This window comes from Pinus tabuliformis, chromosome 2_1 (genome assembly GCF_031772625.1).
Source record: "Pinus tabuliformis cultivar Carrire ecotype Pingquan chromosome 2_1, CPIR1, whole genome shotgun sequence".
In the NCBI taxonomy this organism is placed as follows: domain Eukaryota; kingdom Viridiplantae; phylum Streptophyta; class Pinopsida; order Pinales; family Pinaceae; genus Pinus; species Pinus tabuliformis.
In genome coordinates this window covers 394,582,268-394,600,947 of record NC_142299.1, presented here as the reverse complement: position 1 = coordinate 394,600,947, position 18,680 = coordinate 394,582,268, and the positions used below count along the sequence as shown (strand labels likewise).

The 18,680-nt window shown below is 40.1% G+C and overlaps 1 protein-coding gene across 1 annotated transcript in view; it reads right to left on the bottom strand.

Moving 5' to 3' along the window:
• NEF1 (no exine formation 1) overlaps window positions 1-7,965 on the bottom strand; it is a 62,380-nt gene extending 54,415 nt beyond the window's left edge. The window contains exon 1 of the mRNA XM_089402756.1: window positions 6,567-7,965. Within this exon, the coding sequence (XP_089258882.1) occupies window positions 6,567-7,790 (1,224 nt within the window). The 5' untranslated portion in view covers window positions 7,791-7,965. The remainder of the gene's footprint in view (window positions 1-6,566) is intronic.
• Between the last annotated feature and the right edge of the window lie 10,715 nt (window positions 7,966-18,680).

Sequence of the window (18,680 nt, the reverse complement as noted above, 5' to 3'; positions counted from 1 at the left end):
CATCATATAGATAAAGTAGAATTTCATATCCCACTCAAAATTCAACAAACATAACAGTTTTTAGGATTATGGGATTGGTAGGATTGCAATATTTTCATTGAATTCTATCATGTATGAGGATATGGGATTGACATCTAGTCAACAGCACCAAGCCATTTGTTGTAGAATGTAACTAGGTTCGGTCTTCATAACGACAAGTAATTATTGTGAATGATGTAATAAAGAAAATAATTTATTATTAGCTTGTTTCATGGGTTTCATGAGCAAGGGATTTCTTGTTTTTAAAGTCAATGTCATGTATGACCCTTCTTGGGCATATAAAGAATGTATCTAGGTCTACAAGTTGACTAGAAACCCTCCAATAGACAAGAACAATCATCCTCTTCTTGATGTCGGCCTCAAATGTACACAAATGACAAGTCGGCTCACATATGGAGACACACCCTTTCAAATGGTCATGTCGGCTCAAATGTAGGGGCAAACAACTATATATAGGAGCCTATACCCCTTGCATTTCCACAGTGAGAAATCTTCGCATATCTCTATAATTTCGGATGGCAGAAGCAGAAGACAAGTTCAAACTTCTTCTGAGGTTTTGGTAATGGAGTATGGACATACAGAAGTTCAAATTCTCTAAGGTTTTATGTGAAAATTCCTCAACCGGAATTCCTATTGCAGCAACTGATATTAAAAAGGGGAAACAGAGCTGTTAACATCAGTGTTTAGGGAGGGGATACTGACATCAATGTGGGTACAAGGTTTAGAGGTTAAAAAATAAATCACGGGTTTTTAAGAATGGTTTAACTGATATCCATCTTCCCAATTAAAGTTATTAGGGTGTTTTTTATTTTTAAAGTTTTTCTAATAATACGATTCGAGTGGAAGGGGACAGAGGCCAAGATTCTGATTTTATCAAAACAAAATAAATGCTTGGTATTGTGGGAGTACTAGTGATAGCAAATTTGGCTATGTAGTTATGGTAGGTGTCAACCATGTGTTCTTTAAAGTGAGCCTTGAAGGATCTCCCAGTTTGACCTATGTAAGGGATTCCACAGGAACAAGGAATCTCATAGACACCTGGGCGTAGCATAGGGTCATTCTTGTCTTTGGCTGACCTAAAGAGTTGGCTAAGGGTTGTTTGGGGTTTGAACAGGGTCTTAATGTTCATTTTTGAAAGGATTTTGGAAATATGATCAATAACTCCTTAAATGTAGGGAAGGGAGATTTTGGCTAAAGGGCAGATTGTTGGAAGGGATTTTAGGCTTAGGGTGAAGAGCATAATAGAAAACCCTTTTATTCTCGAAGAAAGAGTAGCCATTGGCTTTAAGGGCATTAGTGAGATGAGCTTTTTTGATGGAAAATGATTTTTAATAACAAGGGTTTTAAGAACAATAGATTTTTTAGAAGGGTGATGGTGAGAATTAGCATGGAGGTACCTACCGGTATGAGTCTTCTTACAATAAACTTGTGCGTAAGAGAACCATCAAGGAGGCGGGAGAAAAGAATGTCAAGAAAGAGAAGGGCTTGGTTAGCTTCAAGTGCCATAGTGAACATGATGTGGGGGAAAATGTGATTAAAATGGGAGAGGAAGGCATAGAGTTCAAGCATACCATGGGACCAAATCACGAAGGTATCATAAACAAAACACTTCCCTTGAACTTAGGTTTTAAGTGGAAGCTTTCAATGGCTAAGGTTTCAAAGTATACCATAAAAAAGTTGGCAACAATGGGGGAGAGAGAGGAACCCATGGTAGTGCCCTCGGTTTGCTTATAGAAAATACCACTAAAGGTCAAAAAGGTGGTGGTTAGGCAGATTTTGATAAGGTTGAGGGTTTCGGAGTCAACAAGTTTGGAAATAAGGTCAATGGCTTCTAGGACAAGGATTTTGGTGAAAAGGGAGACGACATCAAAGCTAATCATGATGTCATTTTCATCGAGCTTGAGGTTCTTAATTAACACAATGAAATCGGCGGAGTCTTTAATGAATGAGGAGTGATCAAAAAAGGAACGCAGATTTTTGGCAAGGAAAGGGAAAGGGCATGGGTGGGACCACCAATAGCGCTCACGATCGGTCTAGGGGGTATCCTTTCTGTGGATTTTAAGTTGACCATAAATCTGGGGGGTGATGGGGTTAAGGGGATGAGATGTTTTTGTATAAAAGTGTCCAAGAAGGATGATTTAATGGCATTAGTAACTTTAGTGGTCACAAATTTTAGGGAGTTCCTAATTAAGGGATTACATGTGAAGGAAAAAAGGAAATCCAACATCTTAGAATGGTAGTCAGAGGAATTCATAATAACAGACACATTGCCTTTATCAACTTTTAATCTCTCTCATTTACTTTTACTCTCTTAATTATCCCCTAATTAAATACTATTTTATTCTATATAATAATTCATCAATTCCTTATTTCATCTTGTTTTCCTATAATTTTCCTTTTTTCTAAATCTCTACCCTTCTTAACTTTACACTTTAATCTATTAAACTAATATTTTAAAATTGTTCTTAATAATTTAATTTAAACAATAAACATCCCCTCTTTTATCTTTTTATTTCAATTTATTATTATTCTATTTTATTCTCATTATCCTTTTATCATTTTTAATCGATTTTATTCACATTAATTTATCCTTCTATCCTTTCAATCTTATTAATCCTAATTTAATTAATTTCGTTTATTTGCTTTCTGGTCAATCCACTTTAATTAATTTCCTTTTTTAGTCGATCCTTTTTAATTATTTAATTAATTTCGTTTATTTGCTTTCTGGTCAATCCACTTTAATTAATTTCCTTTTTTAGTCGATCCTTTTTAATTATTTCCATTTATTTGGTTAATTAATTGATTAAAGTTAATTAAATTTAAACTTACTTTTCCTTTTTTCGTTAATTTGCTTTCTGGTCAATTTTTTAGTCGATCCTTTTTAATTATTTCCATTTATTTGGTTAATTAATTAATTAAACTTAAGCTTACTTTCCTTTTTTTCTTTTTTTAGTTTATATTTATTGAATTTAACATTCTCATTCTCAACCGCCAATTTTTTCCAAATTAAAAATTATTATCTCTTTTAAAGTGAAAAGAGATTTGATCTTTTAGGCGATTGGTAAATCTGGAATTAAAATGGATTTAGGCTGGTTTAATTTTCCCCCTTTATATAGGTTATATTCCACATGAATACCATGGGTCAATACCATAGATGAATACCATGAAGCTATTTTTATTTTAACGTTTTTTTATTATTTTTATTTTATATTGATCGAGTAAAAAGGTTTTCGCGTTATTAAATTTTTTTAGTAATTTGACCGAGTCAGAATGTTTAGAAGACAAGACATGACATTACATCTCTTCCATACAGGATTGGAGAGCACCTCGGGATAATTATTATTAAATTTATTATAATTTTAAATTCTTTTTCTTAATGATCATTTCCTCTTTCTATTTATACGTGGTCTAGCACCCTTCGTATCACCATTCGAAACTTTTTATCCCTGGATGAGTGAAGTATTCACCTAAAATGTCAGACACGAATTTTGTACAATTTTCCACAAGCTCTTATCATTATATTAGAAATGTTGAAATAAAAATATAGGAACATAAGCAGTGTAGCAAACGAGAAGAGCACCTTAGAGTGTTGTTTTAACCTAAATCAACGATGATATCTTGGTTCACAACGAGTAAACTTCCATGTCACTTAGCTTAACAAAGAGCAGAGATCACTTCATACAAAACAAGATTGATTTCATACAAGGCAAGATTCAAATAGGAGCAATGAAGCTCCAATAGATTCCCACGGATAAGTGCGTCTCTAATATCTGACAAAGCCCTTGGCAAAAAGGAGGTTTGAGGCATTCAAAGATAGACTTCCATTGGTGTAGAATTCCTTCCTCGTTAAGAAGGAGAGTTGAGAATCAAATATAGACTTCCATCTGAGGCATTTATAGATAGACTTGCATTGGTGTAGAATTCTTTGGTGTAGAATTCTTTCCTCGTTAAGAAGGAGACTTGAGAATCAAAGATAGACTTGTATTGATGTAGATTTTTTTCCTTATTAAGAAAGAGAGTTGAGAATTATAGTTTGAACAGAAACTTTAGCACAAGTTCAATGTGAACAGTGATTTGAGATATTTTCAAAAAACGATTTATATATATATATATATATATATATATATATATATAAAATTGTATTTTGCAATTCACTTTGATAAAATAGTAAAAGTTTTACATTTAAATGTTAGTATTTCATGTATGCTGTAAACTAAAAAAAATAGATTAGGATTTTGGTCTCAGCTAAAACTATAAAGATGGGTCAATGAAAGTCTTACTTTTAAATGTTAGTACCTCATGTATGCTGACTTGGTCTAGGAATAAACTAAAAATAGATTAAAACTATAAAGATGGGTCACATAGAGATTTACATAAAGTTATGCCAGTTGAGTGACTAAGTGAAAGAGTGTGGGCAGGCATCCAGGAAAGAGGCATTTCTCAGTAGCGCATGGTTCCGTGCAGTCGTACATAACAGCCTCAAGACTCATACAACCGTATGGAAAGCCATACAATGATATGGGCAGTACCATATGAAATCAGTAGAGCAATGTCGTGTGGTCATCATGCAGTTCAAACAGCACGGCAATGCAGAAGAGATCTATTGTTTCCAGTTTTTCCAGCAGATGTACCTCTCAAGCCTCATGTTCAGGGTGATTTCAGTAACTGCGAATTAGAAGTTAGTTTGTCTTCCTATGGATGCCACCCCCCCCAGATGGGTCAATGAAAGTCTTACTTTTAAATGTTAGTACCTCATGTATGCTGACTTGGTCTAGGAATAAACTAAAAATAGATTAAAACTATAAAGATGGGTCACATAGAGATTTACATAAAGTTATGCCAGTTGAGTGACTAAGTGAAAGAGTGTGGGCAGGCATCCAGGAAAGAGGCATTTCTCAGTAGCGCATGGTTCCGTGCAGTCGTACATAACAGCCTCAAGACTCATACAACCGTATGGAAAGCCATACAATGATATGGGCAGTACCATATGAAATCTGTAGAGCAATGTCGGGTGGTCATCATGCAGTTCAAACAGCACAGCAATGCAGAAGAGATCTATTATTTCCAGTTTTTCCAGCAGATGTACCTCTCAAGCAACCTGTAGATGTTCATGTTCAGGGTGATTTCAGTAACTGCGACTTAGAAGTTAGTTTGTCTTCCTATGGATGCCACCCCCCCCCCTTTGTGGGCTACTTGGGTGGGCCCAAAGAGCTTAAAGAATGCACTGAAACCCGGTATTTCAAACTGAAACGCCCTGAACCATACTGTACAGCATTCACAAATCACAAAAGGCCATACGGTACAGCTCAGGGTGTTTCTGCATTTCAGTGAGTACATGGGTCGGATTGTCATTCCTGCAACTTAGGTTCTCACTAAACTGATTACAACCATAAAGACTGTTGAGGAAACGTCAGTGTTGTCTTTGCCACACCAAGGTTAGGAAAGAAAGGTCGATATGTATCTGCCCGACATGAGATCCTATTCCTGGCTCGGAGTGTGCTATACTTCCCAGAAAACATGTTAATCCTTGAGATTCCACGGCACAGACCTTAGTTTGGTCAAGCTGTTATAAAATGCGAACAAAAAACAAATACTGACTAGCAATGCCCACAACTAGCCCATTTATTCAACAGCAAGGTTGTTCTTCACTTTGGCTGCTTTATATGTTAAGTTGGACCTTCACTCTGTCGCTAAAGTAGTTGATTTCCTGAGAATCTTTCAAATGCAGATCAGTATACCCTTATCAATTGCAGTTCAAGTTGTTTGGGCAGTGTTGCAAATATCTCTGATTTCTCCCGACATATCTGAGTTTTTCCAAGTTTTTCAGGGTGCAGACATTTTCCAAGCTTTTCAGATCCAACTTTATGCTGGTCAATATTCTCTGACAAGTTTATTTACAGGCCCTCAGCAATACGTTCCCCAACATGACATTTGCAACATTGGTTTTGACCACTACAACACTCATAATGGCTGCATGAGGGCGATATGTGTCAAAGCCCTCTGTAGAATTTAGAGGCAGACAGCTTATGAGCGGAAGACAATGGAATCATATAATACAGACAGGAGATATCGTGAATTGAAAGCAGACTCTTCACTTAAGATGGTGGGGAAGAAGGTTAGACCTTTTACTAATTTGTGCACAATAATGGATTCAAGTACAGTTCAAGGTGAAATGGATCGAAGGGATGGTTCTGGTGTGAGCAAAAAATGCAGTGGTTCTTGTATTGTTTTGCAGTTAACATTCATTTTCCAGCATTGGTTGGGAAAAGACCAATGGCAGAATTTGATAAATGCCGGACATAAGTTACAAATCCAGCACTCATCCGAAAACTCGGGAAGTAGATGCTATGAAATAGTCTTGGAATAGGTTATAAGTTCTCCAGCACTCGTCCGAAAACTTTGACGGTAGCTGCTGTGAAATAGTCTTGGAAAAATAATCATTATGTGAACATCTTATGAGGTAAAATATTTAAGAGAAAGGCAGAACAACATATGTGAAGCCGTAGAAATACAGAACCCATCCTTACCTTGAGTGGTATGCCGACGACAATCGACCCGGTTGAAGCCACCAAAATTGACAAGCCAGTAAATACAGCCGAGCCAAAAGCATCGTTAACCAGACCAATCCCATAACCTCCTGCTGCCAATGCTCCTCCTAGCATGGTAATTGTCACCAGCACATAATTCCAGGGAGGCGCAACGTGCAAATATCGCCCGAAGGAGTAAAAGACAACCCTGATTTCCAGACACACAATCACAACCAACAGTGCAATTGCGCCATTGACGATCCGAATCTGCTGAAGCGAAGCAGGATCCTTCGAAATGTACCACAATGCGCCAAAAGCCGACGCATATAATTGAAACAGCAGGGGCACAAAAAAAAGCAGGAAGAGGTCGCAGACAGTGGCCATGGAAGAAAAAATGACGGAATGATGAGATCCGATGTAAAGCAACAAAGGCAAAAACAGTAGAGTTAGGGTATGAAGTGTGCATTCGAGTGGACCAAGAATCAGGGCTTCGTCTGCAAGCTGACCGCCATATCGTTTTTCGGCCTTGGTCCTGAAAGACGACTGCCGTGGCAGAGAATACAGCCAGTAGAAGATGCAGAGAATCGTCATAAAATAATAGGGCGCGTGATCCATTCCCACGGCCGCCACGGCCCCCCACGTCCAGATTACCGACGCTGTGAATGGAATACAGGCGAACAGGAGTCGCTCTAGGGTTACGACTATGGACGGATTCTCGAGCTGGAGCCACCGGAATTGAAGCGAAGCCCACACACCTATCAGAAAATTAGCCTCGAAGCACACGAGCAAGGCAAGTATGTACAGCGGCCAGGAATCTATGGCAGAGAGAGTCGAACCCCCGAGCACGAACGCCAACTGCGAGACTAGCAGGGTCGACCAGATGCCGAAGAAGGCGCCTTGCTTGAGCTGCAAGGAGTCGAGGATGTAGGAGACCATAAGCCCGACCGTCAAAGTCGCCATTACTGGAATACCGCCCATTTCTACCAGGAGGGCTGCGCAGGGACCGAGGGCAATGGCGATTCGGGCGTTGTAGGCAAAGGAGGCCGAGGGGGAGAAGCGCGGCTCGCCGGATCGGGCTTTCTCCGATCGGTTTAGCAGCGGGGAGGAGCGGTAGGGGTCTGTCGTTGACTGGTTTTCTTCTGCAGAGGCCGCCATGGGGCTCCCCCGGGGAAGAGCTCTCATGGCGGACCCTGCAGGGTATAGATAGTCATCCTCCGTCATCATTTTGGAAAATCTGGAGATTGCTGAAAAATCGGGTGGGCTTTCATGGGATTTTGCAGGGTGGATCGGAGCTTCTGCTCTAGCTCTGTGCTTCGCAGTGTCTGTTCATGATTATGCTGACGAGAGACGGTCATCTTGCATTTTTCATTTTCTCAATCTGTTTAAATTTCGATCCATTTTTTGTTTCGATTATTGCCAATTAAAATTTAATAAACGAATCATGTATTTGTTTTTCATAGGTCCCACTTAATTGGGGCGTTATTTCTCTATTTTGTGATTATTTTTATTATTACTGTAACCATTAATGAAGGGTATGGCTTTGTTGGAATTCAAATCGCGATATTTTGGGTGGGGTGGAATGGTTGTTATGTTTTTTATTTAAATCTATGAGTTATAATGATTTTGGAAAATATTGTTGTCATGGTTTAGTGTTTATGAATATTGTTGTAATAGCTTAAAGTTTTTTGAACTCTTGAGTGAGTATATTAGTAGGTTCCCCTATATCATAAACTATTTCATTTTAGTCCAAGACTCTAGCTTTCAAGTAGGGAAGCTCATTTTTTTCCTCGAGAAAAAACAAAAATTGCAAAACTAGAGTAAAACAGTAAAAATGTCTATTTTTGTTTAAATTAATCAAATAAACTGAGAATATTGTGATGGTGTAAAAGAAAGTTTGGGAATTTTTCCTTTATATTGTTTAAACAATGTTTAAGAAAGTGTGAAGTGTGGCAACTACGTGATCTATCACAACTAAACTAATCTTGAGTACTAAACTAATCTTGAGTGCAAAATATTCTTTGATAACCAAAGTAATTTCAGTATAATATATTGTGTATTATATGTAAAAAAATAAATAGTGTAAAGTATTTTGTCTTCTAATTACTTGAGAAAATGTTTGTCTTCCATGCAGTGTTTTTAAACAAAATTTGGAGTTATGCACAACACACTAAAAGGAACTTTGGTTTCATGTGTGTGGAATCTCTCTTAGACTTGGGTGTGACATGATTCAATAAGTTTTTTTTTCTTATGTGCAACTTAACAAGTTTTGGTGCAACAAGTCGCAATGGTGGAAACAAAAAAAATTGTGCAATGTATTGTATGGAAATAAACTCTTTGGTCAAGTAATTTTGCATTATTCTAAACTTTGTCTAGTCGTGACATATCACATAGCATAAGTTTGAGGTTTATTAACGGGAGGCTTAGAAGATATTGTCAAGAGCAATGGTTTTAGCATAAATGAAGGGCTTAAAACTTGTTTATTTGAGGGTTCGGGGTCAGAACCCCCTGGTTCACGCCAGAGACTGAACAGAGCTCAGAGTCTTTTTCATTAGCACAAGTGGAAGTGGTGAACGGGGAGGTTTCGTTCAAAGGATTTTTGGTTACAAAGAATGTTGAGTTTCAGAGCTGCCATGTGGAAATAGGGAAGGAAGGCATAGGGCTTCCACCTCCTTTAAGCCAGGGTTCTGAACATGTGGGTCAATTGGGGTTCGGTCCTCTGAGGCCGAAGGAGGGCAGTCAACCTCTCATACATGGTTCAGCAGGGCAGTCATTTGTTTCGAGGGATTTATCCCAAAGAAATCGGGTGTTGTAGGAACTATTATGGTGAACCCAGTGGTCGACATTCACGATGGAGAAGAGATTTTGTCTAAATTTCCCTCTGATAATGGTCAGTCCTCTAGCTCGAAGTCGAATAAGGGGAAAGTGATCCAGAAAAAATCAGAAAGACCAAATTTGATTCTTGGTGTACATATCCAGATGGATGAGGTCATGGCGGCCTCAGAGTTAATTCTGGTAAGGCAGGCTAAGGGCAGGCAATATTCAGCGAATTGTATCTCGGAATGGATAGAAAAGGAGTAGAATGAGGGTCTGACTACTCAGACTAAGGTTATCATTCTGACTATAAGATGGTTTATGGTAAGATTCTCCAATGGCGAAGCAGTGGAATGGGTTCCTGAACGAAACTGGGGGTTTGGGAAAGCTCTAATTTTTTTCAAAGAATGGACTCCTCTATTTGACGCCTAAAGAGAAAGACTTGAAGAAATTATTGTGTGGGTGTGTCTTCCGGCACTAGCTCCTCAGCTCTAGTCGATGGGTGTTTTCAAGGCTATTGGTAACATCTTAGGTACTTTCCTCGAAGGAGACATGTCCTTTCTTTCGATAAAGGAAAGGAAGGTAGCTCGCATTTTGGTGAGGTTGGATCCGAGGGAGGGTCTAGAAGACATGATGCAAATACAGGTTCATGGTCTTTCTCTCTCCTAGTTACTAGATTTATGAGCAGTTGCCCTACAGATGCCACTGATGTCACAAGCATGGCCACTTGGCACGGGATTGCCCTTTGGGGTTTAGAAGAAGGCAAAAACAAAGGGATGAGCCCAACCAAGGGGATAGGACTTCGCCCGATGAGGATATTTTTGTACAACCAAAAGTGGTCAGGCCTCAGCACTCAAAGGTGTTGGTTCAAATGGAAGTACAGGAGGATCAATTTGGGATCACATAAGAACTTATCAATCCGGTGACTTAACACTTGCGGGAAGAACTAGATGGGGAGGAGAACATGGATCAGGCACCTCAATCTACAGATATTGTTTCTCTCCCTCTCTTCTCTCAATCGTTTTAGTCGATGCCGCTTTTGGATACTTGTCAAAGGCCTAGTCCATCCAGGCCAAAATCTGTCGATTTCCCCTCCTGTTTCAATATTTCTTTTGAATTATATAGTATTATTACCTCCATTCTGGATCTATCTCTATTTAGAACCACCTCTTCACCCATTAACAATCCTTTCTAATCTGAGCGTCCTCCAAAAAAACCTCACTACAATCTTCATCCCCGAGATAAAAGAGAATTCCCAATAGAACATGTGGGTGGACTCGGGATTTTTTAGGAAACATCTATCCCTCAAAAGACCCGTGGTCGGTAATCGAACATATCCAAAGCCCATATCAAAGCTAAACTGGACATTGTTGATGGAAATCAATTATCCCTCAAAGGGGCGCTTAGAGCAGCGCAAGCCCCTATCGTGGTCTTTAAATGATTTTGTTGTCCTTCAATTGTAGAGGTCTATCCAACACCCAGAAGAAGTTGGCTCTAAATCAATTATTTAAATTTGTTAATTGTGATGTTATTATGCTCCAAGAGACCCTTGGATATGGGGAGACTGTGATGAAATCATTGAGCTTCATGTTGCCTAGTTGGTATTTTGTGGCTCTTGATGTGAATGGAAGATCAGGTGGTTTAGCAATGGGCTTCAGGGACAACTGCATAAAACTTCTGAACTCTTGGGGATTAGATTTGGTTTTAGGGGCAGAGTTGTACTCCTCTGACCTTTGTTCAATCCTTACCCTTGTCAACATCTATGGTTCGTGTCAGGAAAGAGTTTGTTTCTAGAACAATCTATTCCCATAATCTTTACTGAACAACTCAAAGGTTGTAGTGGGAGGGGATATAAATGTTTCCCTTGGTTCGTCAAAGTCTTGGGGACCTTTGGCCGAGGTTGGCTGACTATTTTTAAAATAAACTTTGGACGGGAAGTTTCATCGATGTTGATATAATAAAAGCTAAACCCACTTGGAGGAACAGGAGAGTTGGTGAGGCTAGGGTGGCCAAGCGATTGGATCGTTTTTTGATAAAAGAGGACCTAGTTACGCAACCTCCTTACTTCAGATAGTGGGTTGGTTCCTACAAGGAATTTGACCATTTTCCTATCTTTTTGGAGCTAAAAGGGGCCAGTAGGAAGTCTAGATCCCCTTTCAAATTTAACACCTCCCGGTTAAAAGACCAGACCTATAATAGCCTGATAAGAGAGATGTGGAGGCCACAAGCCAGATCCCAGGATTTTTCACTTGCACGGTCTTTTATGGAAAACCTAAAAAGCATGAAATAGACATCGATTTCTTGGGCAAAGGAAAAAAAATATAAGGAATGAATTTGTTCTAAAATATATCGAGATAGAACTGGGGGCTTTAGAAAACCTGGAGGAGGATGGGTATGAGAAGGAAGATAAAAAGGAAAGGATAAATATATGGAGGTTGAAAGGCGAAAGATTCTGAAAGACATTAAAGAATAGTGGAGGCTAAAAATTAGGGCAATATGGCTTGAGGTTGGGGATCAAAATTCCATTTTTTTCAAAACTATGGAAAGGTCAGGAAGAATCCAAACACTATTTGGGAAATGAAAAAGGTAGATGGTGGTATGGATAATTCCTTTGATGAGTTGGCTGCTCTAGGTGTCTCCCATTTCAAATCCTTTTTTAAGGCACTGTCTGAAGCCACAATTGTCGAAGTAATTCAGGTGGCTCAGGCTTTTCCAAGTTTCGTTGAGGAGGAAGACAATGATTTTCTCATGGCACCTATAACAAAGGGGGAAGTGGAAGGGGTCATAAAATCTATGTAAAAGGAGAATAGCCCTAGCCCTAATGGATGGACCATGGAATTTTACCAACACTTTTTTGAGCTTTTAGGAGATGATTTGACACGGGTGGTGGAGGAATCCAGGATTAGAGGTTTTGTGCATGATCCCCTCAATGCTACTTTTCTTGCCCTAATTCCAAAATTTGATGCTCTTCAAAGCTTTGATGATTTCAGACCTATCTCCCTATGCAATTTCACTTACAAAATTACTGCCAAAACCATTGCAAATCGTCTCAAACCTATCCTTTCTAAAAATATATCCAAGGAAAAGTTTGGTTTTCTAGATGGCAGGCCGATTCATGAGTCTATCGGTGTAGCACAGGAATGTTTGAATAGTATTGAAAAGTCCAACAAAAAGGGTATGATTGTCAAAATTGACCTCTCTAAATCCTATGACAAGACCAGTAGGATGTACTTACGGCTACTGATGACTCACATAGGGTTTGGCATTGGATTTATTAATTGGGTCATGGGTTGTATTTTAAATGTGAGTTTTGCAATTCTTATAAATGGTGTTGCTTCCCCCTTTTTTCTTAGACAATGTGGCCTCTGTCAAGGATGCCCTATGTCTCCCCTTTTGTTCCTCTTTATTGTTGAATGGCTTAGCTAATTTATCCATGCAGCTAACAGAAGGGGAAAGTTTAAAGGAATTGAAGTTGCAATAAACCTTTTTATTACTCACCTACTTTTTGTTGACAATATTATTTTGTTTTGTGATGGATCAAGGGGAGACTTATACCAATTGAAGTTAGTTCTGGTCTTATTTCTTAAAGCTACAAGGATGAGCATTAATGCTCAAAAATCTACTATTGCATACAATGGGCTCTCGAGGGTGGAGATCAACATAACCTTATCAATTTTTCCTTTTGAAATCAAACCTATGTCGAAGAGCCTCAAATATCTGGGTTTTTTCCTAAAGCCTGATTCCTATAGGAAATTTGACTAGAAGTGGTTGGTCGCAAAAATTGAAAAGCGAGTAAAACATTGGAGCTATAAGTGGTTGTCGAGAGCTGGGCATCTGGTCCTCACTAAATTGGTTTTAATTGCAATTCCAGTATATTGGATTGCTCTAACTAGGGTTCTGAAAGGAATTCTTGCACAAATCAGGAAAGTTTGTGGTCATTTCTTATGGGTGGGATCAAAGGAAGATAATGTTTTTCCCTAGGCTGCATGGGAGAAAATTGCCTGCCTAAAGGATTGGGGAGGGTGGGGAATTAATTGTAACAGCCCTGGTGAAAATTCCATGTAATAAAAGTTAAAAACAATAACCACAGTTGGTGGGACACTTATTCCAAGTTGAATGTTGGGCAAGACATCCTAGGGGGTGTTCATTTGGTTGTTTATGGCTAAGGAAATTGACATAGGCAATGGTTAAGGCTTTGGAAAGGCAAAATGACATTTTTGGCACAATTATTTATGAAAATAACGGAAATTAGGAGAAAAGGGAGGTGAAAGGTCACAAGTTGCATGTGAAGAGGAAAATGAAGGAAAATAATGGAAAATGAAGAAAATAGAGGATTCATTCATAAAAAGGCTTCTGAGGATCACTTGGTAGCCATTTTGTCATTTGAGTTTTGGAGGTCTCTCATTATTCTCTCTCCCTCTCATACTCTTGGATACTTAGAGTTTTCTTTGATCATTTTGGCATAGGAGCAATAAAGGTAAAGAAGGCAAGAGGAAGCAAAGATGAAGCAGGGAAAGGAAGGATCAAGCAGTTACAACAGATTTCATTGTAGGTATCAACTTGCATTTGTATTTTCCATGCTAGATTTGGCATGTATGGCATTGCATGTGCTTCTTTTCTATCATGGCATGGGTTTTGTGAGGTGTAACAGTGTTTTCATCCTAGCCTTTCCATTTTCAGATAGCCATGGTGTGATGGGGTTCTCATGTTTTGATTGAGCTGGATTGCCGGATGGATTCGAAACTAAGTGGGTGGATCTCTGAATGATAAAGCACATGACCTAGTGGCCCCTGAACGAGATTGTGGATCACAGTAAAGCCACTGGCCTAGTAACCCCTAAGCCAGACTATGGGTTGCGGTAAAGCCAGGATTGTGTTGCTTTAGTGGACCTAGGTTTCCTTATCGGTGAATGGAAGGATATACGATAAAGCCAAGAGGTGGATTGCTCTCTGTTAGGCCTAGTAATCCCATATTTTGGATATGCGATAAAGCTTGGAGAGTGGGTCTCGGTTTAGGGCCTAGTGAGCTGGGTTTGGATTGTGGTAAAGCTTGAGATACTAGGAGACAGGAAAATTCCTCACGATGTAAGTGGAGAAATCTGGTGTCATCCATTCTTGTTTGGCCTAGTGATCGAGTGGAGATCACGGTAAAGCCTATTATGATGTGTTCATTGTGTTGGCCTAGTGATTTGGGATGGGCCACGGTAAAGCTTATTTTTGTTGACGAGGATGAGGTGGTTTAGCCTCGGTATGCCTTGGTTGCTTCTTTTGGTTTGAGTCCTGTTTGTGTCAGTCAGTTCTGCCTATCACCAGTGATCAAATATGCTCTTACAAGGTTTTGTTAGGTGTCTCAAGTCAAATTGTTGAGAATGCAACAAGATGATGGAGCTTAGTGGAAAGAAGTCGCCTTCACTAAGTGGGCCCGCATGCTATTTTTGGCGCAAAGTCTATTTTTAGACTATGTCTATTTTTAGACATATGGACCATGGTCTATGAGTTGCAGGATGCTATTTGTGGATGATTGGTCATGTTGGTAAAAATAGATGGACTTCTATTTTTAGACATATGGGCAGTTTCTATTTTTAGACTGTCATGCTAAAAATAGAACAGTCAATATTATTGTCTCATAATAATATTTGGACTATAAACATTATCTTATCCTCTTGGAGCACTTCAGTTTGAGCTACAGATGTGGCACATGCAGCTGTCAGAAGGAAATACGCTTTTCTTGTGGGTCAGTTGAGCTATTGCATGCAGGACTTCAGTTAGAACTCATGTGGTTGAGTTTGGTGGAGTTGATTGTGGAGTTGATGGAGTTGTGTTCAGTTTGACTTGGTTGAACTAGTTGTATTTTAGTCTAACTAAAGAATACACTAGTGATGAGTTGTGTGAATTAAATATTAATTAATTCACTAATTATTAACTCATAAAGCAACTGAAGAATACATCAGTTAACTCAGTGCATGTAATGTTCAGTGGAGACAGGTGTTAGAGGTCGAGATTGCTATCAGTTGTGACTATAGTTGTGCATGAGATTTGCACATGCATGGATGGAGATTGCCCATGAGGCTTGCGTAGTATAACGAAAAGGAATTCGATTTCATAGAGTGATTGATTCTCTTGCAGGATTGCACAGTGGAGGCAGGCAAACAGTGGAGGAGATTTGAGGCTTCAGATCTGAGCTAGTTTGTGTGTAACAGGTGGAGATAGTACTGAGTACTTGTGAGGAGTATTGTACTATGTATTGTTACATGTTCTCTATCATTATAATATACAGATAGTGTGGGGTTTTCAGCTGTATGCTTTCCCCGGGTTACATACTGTGTTAATGTGTGCATGCGATTGATGTTTCATTGTTTTTAATGCTGCTAAATTGATGATCAACGTAGAGGAGGTTATGTATTGTGCATGTATTCCACAATAGTGCATAATCAGGATAATCTTTGTGAATAAGTGTTTATTATTCAAAATTTCTACATGGTATCAAAGCTGTTGATCATCAAATCTATTATTCAGAAAGTGTTTACATTTTATTTCTTCAGGCAGAGTCTGTAATCGGGCCAGGTAGCCTATGGATTCATCCTTCCTTTGGAAGGTGAGATATCCGGTAAAAGCCCATACAGTCAATCTCTGTACGAGAAATACTTTGTTCTCATGAATTTTAGATCAGAGGCGGTTGAGTTTTGAGCTGGTGGAATTCAAATTTGCAACAATGTTTTCTTGGTATCAACGTGGCAATGTCTTTCAACGGATTGCGATTGGAGTATGCTCTTGAGGGCAGCTCGAACTATATTGCATGGAAGGACAGGATGGAGGCAGTGTTAGATGATAACGGGCTGAAGGAGTTCATAGAGGCTGATGTCCCAAAGCCTACTGATACTACGCAAGTTGATGCTTGGCAAAAGAAGACAGCAAAGTGTCGAAGGATTCTGTTGGAGGGCGTGAATGACCACATTGTGTCCAGCTTGCATGGAAAGGCTTCTCCATACTTGATGTGGAAAGCGTTGACAGATCTATTCCAAAGCAAGAGCGATCAGAGGAAGCTGGCACTCAAGGATAAACTCAAAAACATTAAATGCGAGAAGGGAGACAGTATGCCCAAGTATCTCACGAAGTTCACTCAGTGCAGGGATGAGCTAGGAAGTGTGGGGGTGACTGTCGATGATGAGGACTTGGTGAGCTTGGCTCTCCTTGGTCTTCTGAAGAGTTGGCATTCCTATCAGGACTCTGTCAATGGTTAGGAGAAATTTCCAAGATGGGAGAGACTTTGGTCAGATCTTGTGCAGGAGGAGATCAAGCGGAATACCAGGGACAGATCTTCATCAAAGGCCCCTGATGAAGAAAATTGCGCTTTGGCTGCCAAAGCAAAGAAGGGGAAGAACAAGAAAGCTTCTCATTCTGATGTGAAAGGAAAGAAGCAGGACATGTCCAAGGTGAAGTGCTTTCACTGTCACTAGCACAGACACTATGCCACTAATTGTCCGCAGAAGAAGAAGAACAAGCAAGTTGTTGGATCTGAAGCAGGAGAGGCTCTAGCCTCACAGTTTGAGCTTGATTTTTCATTGATCACATGCTTGGTATCAAGTGTGATGGGATCGGTATGGTTCTTGGACAGTGGTGCGTCTTTTCACATGACAGGAGATCGAGATTTGTTTTCTGATATGGAGGAGAAAGATCTTGGAGTGCACATTGAGATGGGCGATGATGGTAGATACAGTGCGACCGATATCGGTACCATTTCCTTTGAGAGGGAGTCTAGTAAACCCTTCGTATTGAAGGAAGTGATGCATGTTCTAGGATTGAAGAAGAATCTTATCTCTGTGGCGATGTTAGAAGACAAGGGATATGATGTTGTTTTCAGCGAGGGAAAGGCTTTCCTGCGCAGCAAGACAACTGGAGAAACCCGGAAGATAGGGGTTTGAGTGAGGAACCTTTATCAGTTGCATGTAGATGGCTGCGCAACAATGGCATGCAAGGCAGAAGGATTGGTGAGCCGGGATGATGGCGAGCTGTGGCACAGGAGATTGGGTCACCTTCACCATGGAGCCTTGAAGATACTGCAGCAGATTACTACAAGGCTTCCTAAAGGCAATCTTGCGTAGTCAGATCAGTGCAAGGGGTGTGCTTTGGGAAAGTTTGTGAAAGCCACCTTTCACGAGAAGGATAGTCGCGTCACGACGATCCTTGAGAGAAATCACACAGATGTGTGTGGACCTTTCTCAGTAGCTTCGACAACAAAATACAGATATTATGTCTTTGTTGATGATTTCTCCCGTAAGTGCTGGATCTTCTTCATGCAGAAGAAGAGCGAGACATACTCAAAGTTCTGTGAGTTCAAAGCACTAGTCGAGAAGGAGTCGGGGAAGAAGGTGAAGGCTCTTAGGAGCAACAATGGTGGTGAATACATCTCTGGCGAGTTCAAGGACTTCTGCAGTGCATAAGGGATTCGAAGAGAGCTCATAGCTCCCCATAACCCACATTAGAACAGGGTTGCTGAGCGGAAGAACAGAACGATCGTGGGTGTTGCACGGGCGATGTTGCATGATCAGGGCCTACCCCTTCACTTGTGGGCGGAAGCATGCAATACTGCAGTATATGTGCAGAACCGTTGTCCTCACAGGATACTTGGCATGAGTACACCTAAGGAGGCTTATTCTGGTAAGAATCCTGATCTTTCTCATTTGAGGATTTTTGGTGCTAACTTTTACATGCATGTGACGAAGGATGCCAGGAAGAAGTTGGAGCCGACTGCAGAGGTTGGGATATTTGTGGGGTACACTGATACACCCCACAACTATCGTGTGTATTTGCCAGATAGTGGCAAGACTGTTGTGCGACGGGATATAAAATTTCAGGAGGACAAAGCCATGAAGTATTGGCTTGAGAGGGTCACCTGATCGGTACACTAGATACATGACTCTTGTGAGCAAATGTGTTGTGACTGAGCCATCCTCTTTCGAGGAAGCTGTGGAGGATCCCGCATGGGTAGATGCCATGGTGGAAGAGTATGATTCGATTGTCAGAAACAATGCATGGGAGATTGTCCCAAGACCGGAAGGGAAATCAGTGGTGGGTTCGAGATGGATCTACAAAGTTAAGCAGGTAGCTGACGGGAGTGTGGAGAAGTACAAGGCAAGATTTGTTGCCCGAGGCTTTTCACAGATAGAGGGGATCGATTATGAGGAGACCTTTGCACCTGTCGCAAGGTATTCTTCCATACGGACGATTCTTGCTCTCTCAGCGCAGATGGGGTGGCACATTCATCAGATGGATGTGAAGACTGCGTTCCTCAACGGAGTCATTG